Genomic DNA, 22,907 nt, shown 5'->3' with positions numbered 1-22,907 from the left:
ACGAGTTTCCACTGTATATGAAAATGTAATGTTTCTTTGCAACTAGAGGCAGAGTGATAACAATCCCCCATCATTACCTGAGGTAAACCGTGGATTTGCCTCCAATGAAAATACAGAGCAGATTCATGAAAGAGAAAGTTTGGTTGGTACAAATTTTCAAAAGCCTTCCGCCCTTCAAATAACCTTTACAGGTCCACAATAATTCATCGACTGTAACTTTTGTTGTTGTTGTTGAACAAACTAATTTTACTCACCAGAGGAAGCTGGTATTGTCACTACCCTCCCCGTCATTCCCGGTGACCCTTGACCCACACCAACGGCCATCTTTGTTGGCATGGTGATAGTGGTGAACTTAAGGTTCCCTGCCTGCGTCGTAGACACCACCTTGGCAGACGATGGTACAACTACACTTCCACTACTAATCATGACCGTCGAGGGCGTCGTGTTTGTCTTCGCTGACGTGTAGGTCACCGACGGTGGTGACTTGACCCCAGATGAGGTCACTCTCTGCATGGAGGTCACAACCTTTGACTCAGAGTTATCAATATTCGTTATACTGCCATTCACAATAGCACTCGCAGGAGAGTCATGTAACGTCTTGTCCTCAGGAGAGGGCGACGTTCCGTTGCTTTTCGTCTTGACCATGACGTGGTTGTTCAAGTGCTCAGCTGCTTCTAAGACGAGGTCCGTCTTGCTCTTGTACAAGCTCGACGGTCCGTTTGACACAATAGAGTTGATCGGTTTGAATGGCCCATTGTGTAATGCCTTCAAATCGGCGACCGTTCTAATTTTGGGTTCTCGCGTATCAATCAAATCATACTTATAACCGTCCCTCTTAGCAGTCCTAAATTCTTTACTCAAAGACTCGACGACACTTGCGTCTTTTACGCCGCTAGGGTTCGTGGTGGTTGCCGTAACCGTGGTAGTGCTTTTTGATTCCTGGCTGGTGGACGCAATGCTTGATGATGAAATGCTTGATGACGCAACGCTCAATGGCGTAACACTCGATGACGTAACGCTCGATGACGTAGCACTGCTGGATGCTGTGCTGTGATTGGACGGTGTGGACACGACTATGGGCGGAGCCGATGAAGACTTGGAGAGCATAGACGTGGTGATGATTTTTGGTTTGATTGTCGGTTCTTTGGGTAGTGCCTTGTGAGCCAAATGCCTTGCTATACTGGTCTGCAAAGCCACCACACCTTTCAACCACTGATGATTTAAAAAAAAAGGGAAAATATATTTCGATTGGCTAATCAAATATCATGAAGTGAAAAGAATAGAGAAACAACAAATTTCAAAGAATAAATGAGATTCACAACATATAGGCATAGGAGACACTGGTCAAAATGAACAATTACACATACTCTCCAGTCACCATCAAAGTGACCTTACACAAACTAAATAAAGAACAACTCTTAATCCAGCTTTTTGATGGTATACGATCATTTGAACATGCTTATTTCAGGAAATGCTTTCATTTATTGTGCAGTCTCTTGACAAATATAACCATAATCACTGGTTTCTCCCTCTTGAACCTAATGCAACCATGAATGTGATTTGTACGACTATACGGCATTCGTTGTTAACCTCAAGGCTGTAACCAATACCCTATCCTTGGGGGACCAGTCACAGCAAAGAAATGACATCTCCTATTCAAATGCACATGAAGTTGCATGAAAAAGGGGGAGCATTGTTTTAGTAGCCTAAATACATTTAGGAAGTAACAGCACAGATAAGGAAAGTCAGATGGGGTCATGGGTTTTGTTTCATAAAACTTGTTATCAATTACAAGTAAAAAATAACTGTTCTAATCTACTGCAATAGTTAGTGGCATCTGATTGACTGAGAGCAGGTTTGTCATAGAAATGTAGCATTTGTGATTGTTAACAAGTTTCATGAAACAGGACCCAGACCGATGACCCCTGACCCAATGACCCCACAGGGACCTGTTGCATGGAAGTGCAATAAAAAGAAGATGAATACAGACCTCTTCTTGTTCCTCCTGCGCGGTGAGAGGACCCGGTTTCCTGACCTCATCCACGGGTCCTATCATAGGAGGGGGGCGCTCATGGCACAGAGGGAGTAGCGGAGGAGGCAGTGCATATTGGCTCTTGATCGCTCCAGGTACCTGGTGATAAAGATGGTGGAGCGTCTTAAACAGTGATTCATTTCCCAACATCATTTGATGGCATAGAGGACAAGAGAAACCCCCTTCTTTACATCAGACTTACATTTGAGGAACAAGCACATAAATTCATATAAGATATGGTCACCAAGCTTTAGATGCAATTCTTTCTAACCTTTGGGGAAGTAAATTTCAACACAATATTTGACAAAAATCGAATCAATTGTTAGGTTAAAGGTACTATGTCCCTTTTGCAGCCAACCTCAAATTTTGTAGAACTTTGCAGGAATTATGAATATGTCATGTATTTCCTATCTGTGAAATTTAAACCTTAGCAGTGTCCTAATATTCAAATTATGTAAGGAAACCCGTTTACTTGCTAGACTTTACCGCAGACACTATTGAGTGATTGACTGGCTTTTTTCTTCTTTGGTAATAACATACATAAAATGAGCCGTAAAGGGTCCATGAGCATTTGTCTACATCAATAGCCCACTTCTTGTGATGGCCAAAATTAAACTGATTGAATCTTTACACAGCATAAAACGTATGACCATTCGGTACAATGGTCTGAAAATCAAGACTATTACTTATTGGCTCTATAGCTCCTAAGTCGATTTGACAACTTATAGTCGTTATTTTCCCACTTGAAGACATTTTCAAGCCCCACCTTTTTAAGGGAAGTTCTAACTTAGTATTATCTTTAAAATGCCGTTGGAATTTAACCTTATCATTTTTTTTGGATGCAAATGGGACATAGTACCTTTAAAGTTAATGTTTGGGTTCTGGTTATGGAAATACTTCCAATGATATTAATTTTGAGTAATTCTGACGAGCTTGTTATGTAGTAAATGTAATTTAAATAGCCGCAAAAAATGCTGGAAATCGCATTCACAAACAAACAGCAGCTCTCAACTGAAAATCCAATACAAGTTTTGATCCTAGGAGGATGTATATATTGTTATCGCTGGACCTTGAATTAACTTGAACATTAAAAAAAAAACTTCAAAGGATGGATTGTGATGCATACGCCTGCTCTTTGTCAATACAACTATATCGAGTGAGGACCACAAAAATGACACAAAGTGACAATGTTTTTTCCTACCTTGATTACTTTGCGCCATTTACACTTCTCCTTCCAGGGAGGTCCATTCCTATGGATCTTGTTGATGAACTGGAGCTTGATGGCCTGCTGGTCCACCTTGCCCTGGAACTGATTGAAGATCTTCACCCGCTCTGTGTGACCTCCATTCTGGAATGCTGGCTGTAAGGTCAAAGGTTGAACAAAATTTTTATGTATTTTTTGTTCATTATAAATGAAAATTTATGATATCACAATTTTGACATGGTACAAGCTAACTATAAGATACTTGTTTGTCTAACTTGTCAAAGATAATAGCCACCGGATGTATTTACTCACTACGTAGATGCCTGCGTTAGACACACCTATGAACAGATTTCCACACAAACTTTTTTGGGAGCGAGTCCGGACTGCACTTTTTACAGTCTATAATGTATGAGCCATGTGCAAAAATCGTTTTCTTTCCACGTTTTTGCACTGACATTTAGCACATCTGTGTGACCTCCATTCCGAAATGCTGGCTGTAGGGGCCAAAGGTCAAAGGTCAAAATATGTTTTAATGCTTCTTTTCTTCATAAAACGGCAAGTGTTTATATCTTTTTGCAACAGTAGAATAGAATCATATCTAGACTGTACAAGATAACTGTGAAATAAGCAGAGAAGTTTGTGCAATGATTTACTCAAATAAATAAGTATCTGCAATTATGGATTGCAAAACCTCTGCTTTTCCTTTAACTAATGCTTTCCTTTCAATATAAAATTCAGACATAATCCAAACATGTGAAGAAACCTTACAAAGAATTTGGACCAAAGGGGTAAACTATTTCTAGTCACATTTGAAACATGAAAGCACAAACCAGAACAAGCCTTTTCATGTGACATTGTTACTTTAAATCTTCCCCATGGAAACAGAAAGAATGAGCAAGTTCTCTTTTTCTTTTTTTCAAAATTCACCAAAAGTTCAATATTTCTCCATCACTTACCAGGGCAAATTCAGGGTGGTTCGGACACATCCATCTGCCCGTGGGTAGGGAGGTTATAGGGGGGTTCATGCAGTCTCGATGGAACAGCAGAGGGCAGTAGTCGCACTGGAGAAGGGGAGCTACTCGGCATGTCCTGCAGCACAAATGAAACGTGGAAAGAAACGTTGAATGAAACGTGAACAGAAACGTTGAAAGAAACGTGGAAAGAAACGTTGAATGAAACGTGGAAAGTAACGTTGAATGAAACGTGGAAAGTAACGTTGAATGAAACGTGGAAAGTAACGTTGAATGAAACGTTGAAAGAAACGTGGAAAGAAACGTGGAAAGAAACGTTGAATGAAACGTGGAAAGTAACGTTGAATGAAACGTTGAATGAAACATGGAAAGAAACGTTGAATTAAACTACAAAGCATTAATGAATTGGACGTAACAATGGATATCAAGTGTTTTTCACACAGCAGTTTGAATCCTGCATTGAATGAAAGTTGTTGCATGTACATACTTGTTGAAATTAATTCGGCATTCTACATCACCTTGTATGAAAACAAGTAAATGTAACCTGTTGATTGGAAAACTTTCATGGAAATTAAACTAGTTCGTCACAGAGCAATAGAAGATCATTGATCAATTTGTCTTTTAAGATATATCTGTGTAACTTCTAGCTTTAAGTGCCCAAAACAACAAAATATGGTAAAAAAGAAGCCTAACAAAAACACTTTTTTTTTCTTCGCCAAATGTGTTTTTGAGAAAACAAACATTGGTTCTAACAAATCTAATCATGCGTTCAGAATAATATTCAGGCAGGTGGATTCCAAAGCTTGTTTCAAATGATATTCCCAAGAGACAAATTAACTTGCCCTGTACTTGTATCAATCGTTATAATGGCAATCTAAGGCGCAACACTAACATGCACCAAAGGACATATTGAATTTTACAGAAGGCTAATACATACAGAATGTAAAAAGTTCAATCCCTTCAACAACAAAAATGTGTAGAGCCTTGGGTCAATCTGTTCAAATGTGTGTCTAACGCAGGCTTCTAAATAGTAAGTAAATCCATGTCTATCCCAGTCATAGTGCGGTCAGGTGGATATTATCTTGGACAAGTTAAATAAACAAGTACATCCTTCCTGCTTGGAGCAAACCTTAGCTTGCCATCTCTCTAAAATCAACACAAACAAGCAGTCCAGTAAAGTGGATTACACAGAAACATTTATTCTGCCATAATTTATATCTCTGAGGATTAAGTAACATGCATGAAGCCAGTTTCCACATCAGGTGGTAAACTGTCGCAGCGTGATGAAAAGGGATAGATGTTTAGTCCGTATCACACATTTACAGTACCCAACACAAGTGAGTACACCCTTTTGAGAAATGTTTAACACTCTAATGTAACTCCTTGATGTGCTAGTCTGTTTTCATGGAAAAAATATGTTGTGCTTATCGCAAACAACAACACAACTCCTGACTTTTAAAAAACAATTTTAATTTTCACTTCACTGTTTTAACAATTGACTGCTGTAGTGGGAATTGGACTCAAATGAACATGAAGTTACCTCCCCCCTCCCCCTGCTTTAAAAAATGTATTCATCTGATAAGGCACTAAGGAAATGAAATCTAGTTAATCTTGCTCAGAGTACACTCTGAACTCATGAGTAAAGAAAGAAAAGCCACTTTCACACCATGGATTGTTAGCAGCTGTCTGCATGGGTGATAGCCCAACTTTAAACCCTTCCTCGAATCAGGAATGTAAGGTTTAACCTGTATCTGCATTAATCATGATTGTCATCATGAAGCGTAACTCTGTGAGAGTGTTAACACCTCTGAATTGACCTCCATGACCTGGCATTCAGGAAGTGATTTGTTTGTTTTCTTTTGGCTCTCTTCAAGTGGTCCCTACAAGTATTGCCTTGACTTCAATGTGAATTTCATGTACAGTTCTATCTGTTGGGGGAAACTGAACTTACTAAACTAAACTGCTTTTAAATAATACCAGGTCTAGAAAGATTACTAAGAAGTGTATTGTTCAGAATTTTGCTGCTTCCATTAACTGGAACTTACTTGTTACATGTGAAGCAGACTTTAGCTGGCAGCGGGATCATCATGTTATCCAATTCATGAGGCTTTTTGTAGTTCTTGGATAATTCTTCTTTCTTCTTCTTTTTTGTTGTCCCTGAACATAAACAGATGATGACAATACATGCTTTTTTATACAAGAACTATTGTTTACCTGTTTACATATCAGGAATTTATGTTTATATTGTAGACCCGACAAATGTTGTTCCTGTAATATGTAGCTTTCAACTGATATTTTGAGAATTTTTCAGGAGTAGATGACAGATGGCTATATTCACAATATTGTTAGTCTCCCGCAAGGCTCACTAGAGCAAAGCAGAACATCTACTGCTTCAAAGAAAGACTTTAAAAACACAAATAGAATCTGCAATAAGTTAGTCATTGCCAAATTATTATGTTGTGTTCAGGGGCGTTCCTTTAAGTATCATTGAAATTTCCTTGCAGGAGTTTCTGTGTACTTCTGTTCTCAACACGATTGCAACTCATGTCTATAAATAATATCAGGGACAATTTCACTATCCTCTCGTACAGTCCCAAAGAAGTCGGGTGCATATTACATACTAAGTCATTGTAATGATTGAATATCTCAAACGGTGATGGACAAAGCGATCATGATTTTTTTCCCTTCTTTTTAAAAACACTGCAAAGAGCTTCCCCCCTTTCAATAAATGGAACCATCTAAAATACATTTTCCTCATAAATAGTGGGCCATCTCCACTTACCTGGCAGGGGTTCATGCTTCATCATCTCCGGAGGGAGAGAGAACTGCTTGGGGTTCTGAATGGCCACTGCTTTGATGAGGTAGCTAAGAGGGTTTTCAAACTTGACGTAAACCTCCTCCTCCTCCTCCTTCTCCTTCTCATCTTTCTTCTCCTCCTCCGCTTCCATCGTTTCCTTCTCCTTGTCGACATCCATCTTCTCTTCTTCCGTTCCATCAGTCATGTTGGTGTTATCGCCCTCTTCGGGCGGCTCCTTTGGAATGATCCCAGCCTCAATTTGGGCCTCTCTGGAAATAGGAATAGATTTCATAGAATGCATGCTACGTTTGTGGCACACAGAAAAGGAGTTTAATGAAGAAAAAAAATCAATTCCTACAATATAAAGACAGGGATCATAACGAAGGGTATACAAATAATACACAGCAGTGAGGGCATTAGAAGGAATAACCCACACAAGGTACCTTTGGAACAGTCTAACACGCTTGTGGCAATAACCGAGGGTGTTTGGACTGTTTTGAATGGACCGATTGTGGGTAATTATACTAATACCCAAACAAAATGATGTGTATTGTTTTTTTTATAAGATGATGTTTTATAAAATTATGTTTTATAACAGGATTCTACTAATGACCGGTCATTAGCATTTGATAATGACCGTTCATTATCAAAATTACGTGTTAGGCAAAATAAATGCCTGGTCAAGTGTACACTCCCAACCAATCATTTATTAGGATCCATGTCATCATCTTATAAAAGGAGATAATCTCAGCAAAAGAACCAGTCACACTAAGTTCCCTTTAAAAATTTTGATAATTGATAAAGAAAACTTATGAAGTCCCACTTTGTGGAAACTGGTGTAGTTAACATAAGGTTGAAGCAAATCAATCAATTCCAAGTTTTGTGTGTAAATTTTTACAAAAATTTCATACTTATTCTATTACTGGTAGTTGTAATTTTAAGGTATTTTGCTGGTTAATGAGTTTTCCTTTCAATATGTGAATACTTACTTGTAAGCCTGGATCTGAGCCAGTCGCAAACAGGCCCTTCCCTCCCTCATCAGTCTGTCGTTCAGTCTATCATTGAGCCTCAGTGAGGCGGAGGTGGCTTGCTTCTCCTTCTCCTTGGCGGCGGCCGCACCAGCAGCAGCCTCCTTCTGCTTCTTCTCTCTCTCGGAGCGCTCCGCCTTCTCGATGGACTTGATGGTGTCCGAGAGGGTGATCTCTGTGTTCAACGGCTATATGGTAAGAGAGAGAGAGAGAGAGATACAGTCAACTGGACTATCGAACACATCTGCGAACAGTGCATTTTCCTTTCATTGACTTTCTTCTCAGCGAGTATAAAAGATGGAAATGGATACAGTCGACCATATCTGTAGCCACCTGTATATGAAGGCCACAAATCTCCGAAGAACTGCAGTTTTCTTTTTCATATAACACACTCTTCAATGAGCATAAAAGATAACCTGTATACAAAGACCATTTTTCATAGAGACTAATGGACTTTTCCCCTTGAAGGCATCGTTTAACAATGTTAATCTGAGATGCATGGCCCTACGTGTTATCAGTGTCTGTTTTATGGTGTAATATTAAAGCCCTAAAAAAATTGCGCTTCAAAATGATCAGGAAGTGCCTCAAAAAAGTAAAAATCTTTGAGTGACCGGTTTTACCATACTCATTTTCCCTAATAAACTGTTATAAAAACCGTTAGGAAAAAAAAAATGAAATTTTGATTTCCAATCATAAATATCTTGATAATCAGACAGGCAATCAGTTTGTAAAAGTCCTGGGTTCCTGACTGACCTAAAGGTTTATAATTATCATTGCAGCATGAGCTACATTGTAAATCCAGGAATTTGTTTCAGAATCTGAGACAAAGATACCCAATCCCTGTTACACAATAAAGGCCACTTATCTTTAACTAGTTAATACATAATTTACTATCTTGCCATACAAACCGAACCGAAACAAGCATATTCCCACAATCGCAACCACAGTTTCTATGTTGTGTCAACTGACAACAAAGAACAAATTTTCAATAACAAGCATATCTAATATAGAGAATTTATGGTAGATTCAATTATCGATACCATTGTCATGAATATTCATATTGGACTTGTAATTAAAATTCCATAAAATACAAAAATGAAGATGGACCCTGTTGAAGGAATTGTCACTGTAACAGTTCCATTCTACATTCAATTGACAAAGTAATTGACAACACGATGGTCAAGAGTGCAACACTGATTTGGTATATATATATTCATTTGAATTTATGTTGAATGCATACAGCACATTGACATCAAAAGCAGGCATTATGAGAACATCCCTGTATGAATATTTCTTAAACAATGACAAAAACACTTGAACACACCATTTTTCAATCTTTTGGGGTGAAATTAACATATGATATTAAAATGATGCAACAAATCTGTAAAATGTTCAACATGTAAACTGCCATCAATGAAGAAAACATGTTTATGATTTTCGTCTCCAAGGAACAGTCTCCTAGCTCGGCTACTACATTCTCTATGCACAGTAGAAGTATTAGTTACATGAAACTTGTTGAGGAATATGAAATCACCAAATCAAATGTGAAATAACATTAAAAAAATAATAACATTTGATCATATCAAATTGAAAATTGCAATCTTCTTCTACGTAAGGTTAGCTCATCTCTATGATCTTTGATATTTCACTATCACAAGATAAAGATTCAATCCTTTCATAAATGATAAGTTTATCATTCATTGCAAAATTCCTAGTGAAGCGGAGACCAAAACCAAAATAGAATGATCTTTGACATTTCCTTTTGGCGACTATTTTACATTTTAAAAAGAAAAATATATATTTTCTACATTTTGGCTGCTTTCAGTTTTAAGTAGAAATCGCTGAAATACAGTGAAGACCCATTTTTTTAAACCTCAACAAAAAATCTTTTACATGTATATTTCACTACAGTGGCTATGAGAGAAAAACAGAATAATAAATCGATCCTTTTCTGCATCTAGGTCGAGTTCAGCTTCACATAGAAAATTGCTCAATGCAGCAGAAACTCAGTATCTACCTAAATCAAATGATCTTTGATATTTCTCTATCGTGACTATTAGATTAAAAGGGAATAGAGAATCAGCATTTTACTAGTACTGGGAAACATTGTAACAGCACACACAAGATTTAGCCACGGGGAAAACCTCTTTTTTTTCACCACTGCATGAGGGAGTCGGGTATAATTGAATGCACTCATGTCATGCAATGATCAATGATTATGCCAGGATCTCGTGCATCCTGGCTAGTACCTTACTGGCATGCTTGGCCACCCCCGTGGAGGCACAATGGTTCGATCCATGATATTCAATCTTACCTGGGGTGCTACTGTGCATCTGTGGCACAACCATTCTCCAGAGGGTAGATCCTCTTCTGATATGGGAGGGTTACTGCAGAAAGAGAGGTAGAGGGGGGAAAAGAGAGAAGAGAATGTGGAAAGTGAATTATATCATATCAGAAAACTTGAAAGTCATACCTGAGGGAAACTTGGATACATGAAACAATTCACATTAATATGAAATATATTATTGCAACTAGCCACATTGATAAATCCTAGAGTAAATTCATTATTGCACAGGCATCTAACTCTAATGATTTTCAAGTGCAAGTAAAGATGAAAAATAAATAAATGAAATAAAATGACCATGCATACCCCATTATGTTCATTTATAATGCATTAACTTCACAAGTGGGTTCCAAGGATAAATTGAAGTGCCAAAAAGCCTTTATAATGCAAGGCTTTTGTTGCAAGCGCCCGGTGAACTGCTATCTCACATAATTCATAATTTATATATGTCAGGTTGACATTGAAATAGAATTCAAGCTAGGCCTTGCCGGCATGAAAAAAGAACTCTTATTATCATGCTATAGTTGCAGGGCAACTGTTAAAGTATTTGACTATGTTGATCTGCTGAAACTGTGAGAGAAAGAAGGATTATTACTAGTAATTCACATCATTTTGCATGGAATTTATACTTTATACCCTTCTGGCTCCTTAGCAAATGATTTACACTAGGACGAAAATTGAGACTTTAAACTCTTCTTCTTCATTGTACACGTACAAAAGCAATGTCATGCCATAGTCTCAGTCCCTTGAATAGGACTTAACGTAGTAAGTCATCTGGTTGTTATCTACAACACTAAATGCTACCTGTACTTGTTTTCATAGAAGTCAGGTTAAGTAATATCGATATTGTAAAGTACAACGACTTCAGTGAAAAATATCTTCACATAACATGCATACATGTACGTGTACATGAATGGATGGATGGATGTATGAAAAAATGGGCCAGGAATTTGACCTAGAGGCTGGGAGCACAAGGCTAACAGTCTGTAGCGATTGACCCCATTGGGCTTCCAATGACCTTCTGAATATCCAATCCATTGGTTAGGAGCCCAACAAACTGCAGTCTGCACAGTAGATAGATGTGCATGTTTGGTATACATGTACAATGACCCTGCCCACCAAGTTTCATGATTTTTTGTGAAATTTTTTCAGGAATAATTCGAGCATCCATGTGAATTTGTTTAACCTTATTTGTTTATTGCATCTCCAAACATGTGCCTGCTAAAGAAGGCTTGAAGAAGAAAATAAATCTTCAGATCTGTTCATATTTCAGGAGTTAGAGGATCATGAAGTTTGCCAAAGGTTTACCCTCATTTGTTTATTGCATCTTCAAAGCTGTGCCCGCTAAAGAAGACCTGAAGAAAAAAAAATACTTAGATCTCTTCACACAATGAATGCATAAAACTTTTGCAAATTTCAGGAGTTTGAGGTCCTGAGGTTTGCTAAAGGTTTATACTGCATGGCTGGATCAGACCACTGAATTGCTGCTATTCGTAACAGTTTCTCGCAACAAAAAACAAGCATATTCAACAATCTGCAAAAGTTCAGGATTTGATTATACAGCAGGATTATGTGGTTGAATACTCTTACCAATGTGGAATGATCAAACGATGGCCAAAATCCACTCAATCCATGGCGAATGTGATTTCTTTTCCTTCTAAACTTTCATTTGTAGCATGTGACATGTACATAAACAATAATGGACTTGCAAGTTAAATACAGAATAAAACGATATAAACTACCGTAATATACAACCTCATATATAAACAACCAAGAGATGAATGCATTTGTACCAATTGACCCTCTGTTATTGCCCTGAACACACTAGAAACAGTCGTCCATTTATTGCATTTCAAGGGCAATTATGCCACCGTGGTTGATAAAGACGTCACAAATGCAGACTCCTCCAAATGTACACAGACAATACAAAGAGGTGTGGAGTTGTTCAGTGATAACAGATGACTATACATTTGTTTCAAATTAAGAATTATTTCTTATAAATTATCATTACAGTGCAATTCGCATACAATGTGCTTTGTGCATAATTTCTAAGAGAAAAAAGGACAATCCTTCACCATATCCCATAATACAATGCAGAAAATCCACCTTTACAAACTAAAAACTTACAAATTATCCTCCATTTAGCACTTAGATAACATCCTTTTTTTCTCTCCAAACAATCAGTTTTGGTTGAGTTCTACATTACCTCACACTAAAACATGTTACAATAATCAAATCAATGGAATTTGTTGATTGAACAGATCTTTCTATGGTAGCCTCGAAGAAAGAAAGAAAAAAGCATATTCTGCCCATCCACCCAATAATAAAGTCTCTGCAGTCCATAGTGTGAGGTCTACCTTACATTAAAACATGATACACTAATCAAATCAACGGCATTTGTTGATTGAACTGATCTTTCTATGGTAGCCTCAAAGAAAGAAAGAAAGAAAAAAGCATATTCTGCCCATCCACCCAATAATAAAGTCTTTGCGGTCCATAGTGTGACTTCCTCCCGGCAGAGTCACCAAGATCCCTTCCCAAGCGCAACTAATATCGTGAGTCATCAAACATTCGGTAAGTCTCATTGCCGCAGACGAAAGAATCCTCATCTAATAAGAACATGTAGGGCTACTAGTTGGCTGGAGCATTAGATCGCTGATCAAGAATGATAGACAGACGCTCCATCTCCCGAGGAAAAAAATGTTCCGGACTTCATCAAGTATTAAGGATAGGAGCCTATTCCTTATCGCCACAGCTTGCTGGCAAAGCTTTCAAGACGTTTTTTCCACGAGAGAGTTTAGCATGGGGAAGTTGTACGTCAACATTGAGAAACGGTCATATTAGAGTCAATGGAGTGCGTTTGATAATTCATGAATCTCAAGAACTCTTTTACACTCTCAACTCTCAAGTCTTCTTGATTTTTAAGGCATTTTCATCTCCAAAGATCTGTTAAATACAGCCCCTATTGGTGTCACTTCATTCAGTAAACAGTGGCTACAAAAGTAGTACCAGCAACATGGAAAATTACAAAGCAGGCCTTCTGTGTATGCCCTGTATAATAAATGGCACACAGCGTAAATCTATTTTATCATAATTAAAAACAAACCTTATTATCTAAATGGTGGTTAATATCTTTTTGATAATGCTTATCATTCCAATCACTGCACCACAAGAAACAATGAATATTTTATTTGTCTTTTTGTTTTGAATGCTAATCATAAAATGGTTAGCTTTATGATAGCATCAACAATGACCTGCATGTTCACTGATCAGCAATTAAATACCAATTAGTGATGATGCTAAATGATGTAAACAAAGGTTCAGTGAAGAAAGCAGAAAAAAAATAATTCAAAGCATTAGCACAAACAGTGTACATGTAATGTATGTCACTTTTTTTGGGGGGGGGGGGTACAATCAGCACATGCCCCTCTTTTAAAAGACAGACAAAAACTAAAAGGGACCAGAGACATGATGATATAAAGAAAATTATTAATTTTTGTTTTGCTTGCTTGCTTCTCACAAGAGATTTTTCAGACTTGAGCCCCCCCCCCCCCCCCTGAATAATACTTGATCTACCCCTAACTCAAAGTAAGATTATCTACTGTTTAGGGAGAGCTGACATGAGTGCATCGGACGTGCCAGTGCTGGAGGTGATTGGGTATACTTAATGCTCAGTTTGGGAAGGGATACCTCCTCGGCAAATGTTTCGTCTCTGGGCCTGCATAATGCATGCATGTACAAACATTTCTGGCGTGTGTGTGCAGGTGTTTGCTGCCGACTTTCAGGCAAATAGTCGGAGCTACTTCTTCCAAGCTTTCATGCCTTGCCTTGTTGGAAGAACAGAAACCTACATCATTATGTACAGCACAATCCATACCAGAAGTACCACCTGTATGCAGTAGCAACACTACTACCTACACACCGATTTTGCTCACAAACCTACAGTATCTGCATGCTTCTCTTCCTCTTATCAGTTATATTATGAATGAAGGAGAAATTATTCATACTATTTCATTAAAAAAAATTAACACTCCAATTGCCAAAACATTATCAAAAAATGAACTTGTCGACTTGTCCAATATATGGAAATGCTGTTGGTGAAATGCAGGATTTTTAAAGGATAGTATGTGTACATGTAAAACTCATGCTCCGGTTAAACCTGCTTTTCGGACAGTTTTTTACACTAACATTATTCCTTCCTGTCACTGCAACTCTGGATCTACATGTAGCTCTAGAACTGAGCCATGTTTTCGTGTTTGGGTACCTTAAACATCAGATTACGTAGCTTTATTGTAAAAGTAAAGTATTGTTAACTACTTTTATATCCTTTTGTGTGGAAGCCAAGCAATGTTTGCAATAAATGAATGAAACAACTTTAAATCCATTACTACAACCCTACAAAATAAAGCCTGATGTAAATGTCGCGGGAGCAACTGATTTTCAGATAAGATTCTTTGTAGCGCTATTTTGGGTCAAATTTTGACCATAAGCACTGGAGATAGAAATCAATTGATCAATCAGACTTCCCATGCTACCCATTGCAAAGAAATGAGAGAATGATCAAAATGTCTGCCTGGCTGACACACGTTTCCCCTACATAATTGGGCGAGAGTTTACACTTTAGAGTTTAGGTAGCACCCCATGCATGTGTGTGCGCACTTCACATTAGCACATGTGGATAGAAAAGAATGTTTGGTGAGTGACAGGTAAAGAAATTAACATTCAAACAAAATGATGACAATGCAACCTGCAATACATTAGTATGCTAAGTTACATGTCTGTCCACTTGATGACCTTCAGGTGTGACCTTGATGACCTTCACAAAGTTCAATATTTCTTGAATCATTCATTACTACATGCATGTTTATGCCCATATTGTACAAGGATATCTTGTAAAATGCAGCAATCAGGCATCAATAAGTGTTTTTCTTTTCATTCCTCAAAATACAAACTATTTTATCATTCAGCAGGAAAGAACATCCACAACTTCTGACACCATACAGTGTACATTATATGGGCATGATAGGCTCTTTGTATACATAAGTTGATATTCCATCCATTATACACACTTGTTTACTGTCCATGTGTTCTTCAAAACTTGTGTGTATCATAGAAAATCTTACACACTGCATATACTTTCAACTCAGATCGGCATAATGTTATAAGGTGGAATATCACATGTTCTTTTCTTTTCCCTTAAATAATGATCTTATAGGAATTGAATTAATGCACATCCTTTTCTATGCCGTAGACAAACAGGTACAGTGTACATGTACACTCAATACAAAATGCACAAAGCACAGGTATTTTATTGGCATTTTGTTACCTTTTTTATGACAGAAATGTGTAAGTAATTTAACAATTGTAAACCCTACGGGAGAAAGAAGAGACAAAGCCATCCACTCAATTTATGGATGTCTGAGGCATACATGTACATGTAGGCCTATGAACAATGTACAACTGTACGTACCTTTCTCTCTGTCACCAACTACAGCAGTTATTTTTTTCAAATACTGTAAAACCAGGAGCTTTCGCGTGGATGAAAATGTTCATGAACTTTGTAAGTGGTTAAGGTTCACGACAGTTTCATCCTACCCAGTCTTTGACATAACACAAATTTTTGCAATTTGCAAAAGTTTTTTTCTGTAGAAATAGCTGTCCTAAAAATTCATTAAATGTTCACGTCATGGAAGTTTCTGGTTTTTACAGTACGCCGAAGCACAGGTGAGGGCACTATTGCTTTGGAAAACTTTTCATGAGCTTCAGAAAAATAAAAGGAGCTCTGGAAAAAAGAGAAAATAAAATAAAAAAATGAAATAAAAGACTCTCAGTAAGGAAACAGAAAATCCAAAAAGAGCTCCCAAGAACATGAACACATAAAGTATTTTTCACACTGAATAGTGTTTGACAACTTTCAACTTCAACGAAAGTTGAACCACATGTCTTTCATACAGTGTATGTCATGCGTCTTGCTAGCCAGTCGTAATACAGCTGAACAGAATAATCTATGCTGACAGGTGGCTAGTTGCCACATACTGAAACTTGGCAGACAAAGCAGTGCCTAGAACCTAATGCCTTTTCATTTCTCACACGCTGTGCACATACACTGTATGTGAACAGCATGTGAAAAGTAAACAGTTTACAATGGCACTTTACATGTAACATGTACCGGTTCTTCTTTCATTAAAGGCTCGTTCAGATATGACGCGACAAAACCGCAACATTTTTTTTTAATGATGACGTAAAGAGTTGTAGTTAATATTCTTCACATCTCTGTATCTTACAACACAGAGCTCGCGGAGTGAATATGCGCAGGTCCTTTGTTGAACCCATGTGACATTCATATAAAGTTTATAAAAAAAAAAAAGAAACGTGGCATCCTTTTTGTGGCGGTTTATTACGTGACACGTCATATCTGAACAAGACTTAAAAGTTTGAAAAGAATTACTTCAAGCATACTGTGATAAATCCTGTAATCACTAATAAATTCAAATACAATTTGGTTGGTCTCCACATTTTTTGTTAACCTGTTGACTGTTAAAGTCTTTCATTGCCCTGTGCTTCAAATGTTCAAGTACTATAGCACAGGAATGACATGGATTCTGTAGGCTGTGGGTTAAAAAATATGCCATACTGCTCGACTACCTGTGTGTACATGGAATGTGGAATTGTGGATCACACAGTACGTGTGTACTGAAATGGACATGTGTTTCAATGGATCGTTGAACATGTCCTGATGACGGTTTGTTTCGTGACACACTGCCCTGTTCTTCAATGTAAAATAAAGAACTTCAGAATTCCACAGGTATTTAAATGTACATGTTCGTACAGTGTAGATGAAATCTACTGTGGTTCGTGCGTGTGTCATGTAATTCTGTAGTACCAATCACTTGCTATGTTCCATGCTGTAACTTACACTTGTGATGAAAACTACATGCGAGTCGATTTCACATTCATTTCATTCTCTGCTTACAACATTCATGCAGACAAGAGTAGATTTCAAATGTCTATTCAAGCCAGTATATTTTGCATACAGGTAGGAAAAGAGAATGAATCTAGAATCTGAAATAAGCTGAACTGCATTTTGAAACAGTTACTTGTGGATTGTAAATTTACATGTCTCCAAGCAACCGTAGCAACGCTGACTAATGGCAAACAAAAGGCAAATCTAATCAACTTTTTCATAAGTAATTTCAAGTGTACACACAAAGCTACGGTATGCATACATGTGGTAGATGGGCTTTTTTTTATATATAGTATTCCAAACTACAATTGTAGGCCTTCTGCATGCAACATTTAGGTGGACTAATGTACATGTACAATGTACAGGCCTTAAATTAATCGACGGCCATCGACGGCCAGGCCGTCGATGCCCCTATGACTGGCCGCGGTGCCCTCCCAAAAAAAGATAAATTCACGGCCAAAAAGGCCGTGCCCTTTTTTATCAAACTGGCCGACGTGCCTTTTTTTCCAACTGGACGTGCCCCTTTTTTTTTAAATTTGCGCACATAAAACCACCAATTGCGCCCATAATCATCTAAAACTAGACGGCAAGGCGCAAGTGTTTTCCGTGAAAATGCGCCCATAAATTATTAGAACAGTAAAAATACACGAATCACGAACAGTTTGCCGCCCACGAGCTCTCTTCTAGCTTCGTATTTAGTGCAAGTGCCGTGAAAATGCGCCCTTTGTTATTATATAGGCAATGCGCTAGCGCTTGCGCACGTACGTGCGATCGGATGATATGCATATGGTGCATGCTGTTGACGCACGCACGTACAAATTGAAGGCCAGGATCAAGAAAACAAATCGTCAAATGGAGAAATAAACAAGCATTTAAATAGTCATTAGAGATCTGTCGAGGTTTGTTTGTAGGTCTAGTTTATTATTTTATCTCAAATAGAATTTAGAATTATCTTATAAATAAGTTAAGAACACCTACGATGTTCTCGATCGCAGTTACTCTCATTTTGCCACCAGCCGACCTCGCTTCAAAAAGCTACCCCGCCAGCTTCCCAAGACGAACGTTTCGAGTCCCGGTAAAATTCCGAGGGTGCATCGGTTTCGCTGGCAAACTTCCAGCCCGACAGCTTCCCACCAAAAGTGGCGAGAGTGTGTGTGCGAGGAACGATTTTGGTTTCGTGAATGCACGTTACGCAACTGAGCTGAGCGTGTCACTTTCAGCTGTCGAATGTCTATAAGGACATTTTTACATCTTATTTCATTAGTTAGGCCTATCTAGACCTTTCTATACAACGGTTAAAAAGATAATTTCTTCAAATTTGCTCCTACTACTAGTAGTAGTACCGAGAGAGTGGCGGAAGGTTTGTGTGTGAGGTGCGATTTTGATTTGGGATACCCGGCCCGGTAAACTTGCCAAGTCCTTCTGACTTTCGATGTTTGTGAAATTGACAATTTATTTATTCATTTGCTCATCAATATTTTTAGTAACTTTAAAATACTGTTTAATGTGCAAGTTTGATGTTCTTAATCAATCTTTCCTGTTCATATTGTTAAGATTAAAAAGTTATTAAATTGATCGTTCGATCTATTTACATTATGAAATTAACATTTTGTAGACTCTCTTTGAACTTATGATTAGATAAGGGGCCTATCTGTTTTTGGAAAATTGCCCCTTGCTCTGGTAAATTCCCGTGGCAAAGGGCAACTTAAAAAAAAAATTGCCCCTTGCTCCTGGCTGCTAAATCTAAGGCTTGCGGGCCGCTGCCTTGTTTGTACGTACCGTAGACCTCTATACATTCTGTGAAGAAGCTGGTGCTAAAAGTCATGGGAAATTGATCCCGCACAAGTTTCATAAAATACACATGACATCTAACAAAAATAGAATCAATTTTTTTGGCCTCATACTCGATGCCCTTTTTGTAAAATATTTTGGCCTCGATGCCCTTTTTGTAAAAATATTTTGGCCTTGGTGCCCTTAAAAATATGAGGTACTCAAGGCCAAACTGGCCTTGCCCTAAAAATGACGAAATTTAAGGCCTGAATGTACATGTACATGTATGTAAATATATTATTTAGATGTCTTGCAAGAGTCTATCCATAGTTAAGGCATATCATTTTTTTTTGTTTAATATATCTAGAGAATTAATCTACACAATATACCATCAAGGTTTGTTCAGATATGATGGGTCATCGTAAACCATCGCATAAAAAAGCTGCTGTGTTTTTTCTTTCTGAAAGTTTTTCCCAAACGGCTCAAATGCTCGCCAGACAAAGCAAAGCCTAATGTATTCAAAGTGTAGTCCATCATTGAAAAAAGGCTTTGTGAAACACCCTCCATCTGTACAGATGTTATAATGTATGAATTAAATAGTTTGTAACCAGAAGGTTCTAGAGAGAGACATGCATTAATTGAGGTACATTAGTAAACAGGTTTATGGTAGACATCTGCACCTAAAGGGTCTCTTTAGCACACATGAATGAAAAGCTGCTATTCATGTACATGTATTCATGTATACTGTACATGCAGGTGATCTTTCACTCTATGTGGGTTGTTGTTCTACTTTCAGATTGGAACCATTTTCTGAACAATGTGCTCTACCTTTAAGGAGACCCACATACCAGAGGTATAGGGTTTGTACTGGTTTTTTTCTTATCATAAAATTATAACAATCTAGATTAATCGACACGTATAGAAGACAACACCAGCGCACCTTCCTTTTCTACAGAAAGAAACTGAGTAATTACAAATCATGAATATGTGCATGAATTGAGAATAATTCATGATTCCTCAGTTAAATGTTATTATCGTAAATTACCGGCAAATTATGGGCAAATTACTGCATTTTTACCCCCATATTTTCTCAGGAAATGAATATAAATGCGATATAGTGCAAGAATAAAAGCCACAAACCTTTAAATGCGTTTCACACCGAACCATGACTCATCTTTAGGTACAAAAGGTATCACACAAAGGCCTTGTTAATAGTATTGAGTCCAAAGTTTAAATTCTGGACTGGACTAGGGTCGAGAAATGTGTCGATATAGTTTTTGCCATGCCTTCAATGTTTATTTGATATTTAGAAGGAAAAAAATGATTAAAAACAAAAAAAATAAAAAAATAAAAAAATAAAATAAAAAATATCACGCGATGAGGAATGTCAAATTACATTTATTCCTGTACCAAATTCTTTCAGTCTTAGAGGAAAAAGAAAGAAAAGATACAAGACCTGCTATCATTGCAACCACTTAAAGTCTGCCTGTAGCAAAAAGTCTCCCTTTCTGTTCATGAAAAATATAGAGTTGATTATGCCTAATTTGGGGGTTGCATGTTAAGCTATAGGCTAGCTAATCATGAACACTGCAGATCTAGGTCTAGATTGATGAAAACTGAGGAGCCTAAGAAAGAATGAAAAAGTCTAGTTTTTCCTCCCACCCACATCCTTTTTCCCCCGCCCACTTCCTTTGTCATTTATTTAGACATGGAATAAATTTGATTCTGAGGAACCCAACATCAAGTTTTAAAAAAATCTGTACAATATCGTGTAAAGAGAGACAAAATCTAATGAGTGAACATGTAATAAAATTGTCCTGTAATGTGCATGAAAAATATCAAATATGAAGCCTGCTTAATCATAAAGAATCTCATAGGAAACTTGAAATCAATTTTACTTGCGTATAAAGAACCGTCATTCAACATACATGGATATACATGTATACTGAGAGAGAGAGAGAGAGAGAGAGAGAGAGAGAGACCACCAAGGAGACTGTTTGGGTGTGAAACAGAATCATGAAAGACAACAACAGAAACTCTTCGAAATGGAACTGTGCATCTTCATCCGGCAGTTTCCAATCTTTGAAGCATTCACTAAACGTTCCAAAACAGAGAAGAAGATCATCCATTACTTTTGTTTGAAATGCACAAATGTTTCCATATTGACCAATAATATGGTAAGCTTTCCTTATAAAAAGATTAGATGTAAAGATCAATGTACAAATGCACATGTTATGTGCAAAACTCAACATGAGTCTGATATTTTAAAGAGAAAATGAAATGGATGATTTGGCAGCAAACCATTGCATGTTTCCAGTCCCATGAGGTTTATTTCATCAACAAGATATGTGCACAGCTTTTTTTAATTGAGCACTTAGAATTGTTGTTCTTGGATTTAGAAAGACATATGTGGGATTTTCTCATCGCTTTAAGTCTTAAGGTCTAGAGTATGTCAATTGCACAAAAGATATTCATGCACGTATTCAACACTTGAAAATTAACACTTGAAATTTCCCATCATAAATGAAATTATGAACAAGATCGATTCATTAATCTCGAGTCCGATAGACCTTCAATTCGCAGACTTAACGAGTCTGAGTCTAAGGAAATAAGATTTACCAGCATTGAAGGTGAAAAGACGCAGGGCAACGATCACAGCAAATAAGATCTCCTCCCTCAGTACAGCTATCACAAGAGTCTCTATTGGTTGCTCTTCCTGTTCTCCTTGGCTCTGTTCTTCTGTATTTTCTTGGAGGTTCATCACTTTGTGGTGGGGCAACCAAAGCCTGAATTTGCTGCAAGTATGACATGAAAACAGTTATGGATAGGTTAAGTAGGGTGACAGCACAATGTACAGGACGCACAGCAAAGAGCTCTCTTTCCTGGTACGTTGCGTCGCCATTTTGAAAGAAAAATAACGAGTTCTGTGTACAAGGGACGGCGCAGCAAGCAAGTTTTGTTGTTCGCACGCGTTTCAATGGCTGTGTATTAGCAAACGAGAACATCTGTCAAATCGAATTCGCATCACAAACAAGTTGTTCAACGGCAGAATTTCACTTTCACTTACCATCATGAGGCCTCCAGACGTGTCCAGATCATACTGGACAGTCGTAGCCATCTCGCAATTTGGTTTGCTTGTCTGCTGGTTGAAGGGTGATCCAGAAAACAAGATGCAAAAGAATCAATGATTTCCAACAAAGTCTCCAGCCCCGTGTGGTGATGCACGGTAACACATCCCCACAAGTAGCCGCCGCCGTAGTTATCGCACGACGAAGGTGCACCGAATATTATGCTCGGGTCGAGAGGAGGGTGCTTGATGGAAACTCTTGTCCTGAAGAAGTGAAACTATGAATTTTCTTCAAATTACGCACAGGCAAACATATTGTATACAGCTATCGAACATGTGAATTCGGATTGAAAACACATTTCCTACATTCAGAAATTCCCGAAAATGTAATACAGCCTGACTGTACGATTTGATGGAGAGAAATTTACATCTTCGAGGAGCCCCGATGGTGGCGCACAACTGCGCATGCTCAGCTCATTGATTAGCATTGCGCATGTGTAACAGCCCCAACTTCAATAAATTGCGCGAAATCGAATTCATAGACCATGTGCAGGGTGAAAATAAAGATAATAATAACCTTAAATATATTGTAAATCAAACAAAGAGAAACTATGATTATTTGAAACAGCATAGTCAACCATGTACTGCTGCAGGTGGCTTAGAAGACAGAGTAATCGTATGCACGGTATTTGTTAATGTTTGCTTAATGTTTAAAGTTTAAGAAACACCC

At 37.8% G+C, this 22,907-nt stretch overlaps 1 protein-coding gene across 2 annotated transcripts in view; it reads right to left on the bottom strand.

The window, feature by feature from the left end:
- Positions 1–22,621, bottom strand: part of LOC594568 (PHD finger protein 12) — a 32,313-nt gene extending 9,692 nt beyond the window's left edge. Inside the window, exons 1-10 of one of the 2 annotated variants that reach the window (XM_030975679.1) lie at positions 22,178–22,621; positions 21,730–21,905; positions 10,347–10,419; positions 7,994–8,220; positions 6,990–7,273; positions 6,253–6,364; positions 4,193–4,325; positions 3,234–3,392; positions 1,991–2,131; positions 255–1,212 (exon numbers count right to left, since the gene is read on the bottom strand). In XM_030975679.1, the coding sequence (XP_030831539.1) occupies positions 255–1,212; positions 1,991–2,131; positions 3,234–3,392; positions 4,193–4,325; positions 6,253–6,364; positions 6,990–7,273; positions 7,994–8,220; positions 10,347–10,419; positions 21,730–21,905; positions 22,178–22,228 (2,314 nt within the window). In that variant the 5' untranslated portion in view covers positions 22,229–22,621. Of the gene's footprint in view, positions 1–254; positions 1,213–1,990; positions 2,132–3,233; positions 3,393–4,192; positions 4,326–6,252; positions 6,365–6,989; positions 7,307–7,993; positions 8,221–10,346; positions 10,420–21,729; positions 21,906–22,177 lie in introns of both variants that reach the window. The other variant, XM_030975672.1, reaches the window with a different exon arrangement.
- Between the last annotated feature and the right edge of the window lie 286 nt (positions 22,622–22,907).

Source organism: Strongylocentrotus purpuratus, unplaced genomic scaffold (genome assembly GCF_000002235.5).
Source record: "Strongylocentrotus purpuratus isolate Spur 01 unplaced genomic scaffold, Spur_5.0 spur5_contig_867, whole genome shotgun sequence".
Lineage (NCBI taxonomy): Eukaryota > Metazoa > Echinodermata > Echinoidea > Camarodonta > Strongylocentrotidae > Strongylocentrotus > Strongylocentrotus purpuratus.
The sequence above is the reverse complement of the archived record's forward strand: the minus strand, read 5'-3'. Positions and strand labels throughout refer to the sequence as shown.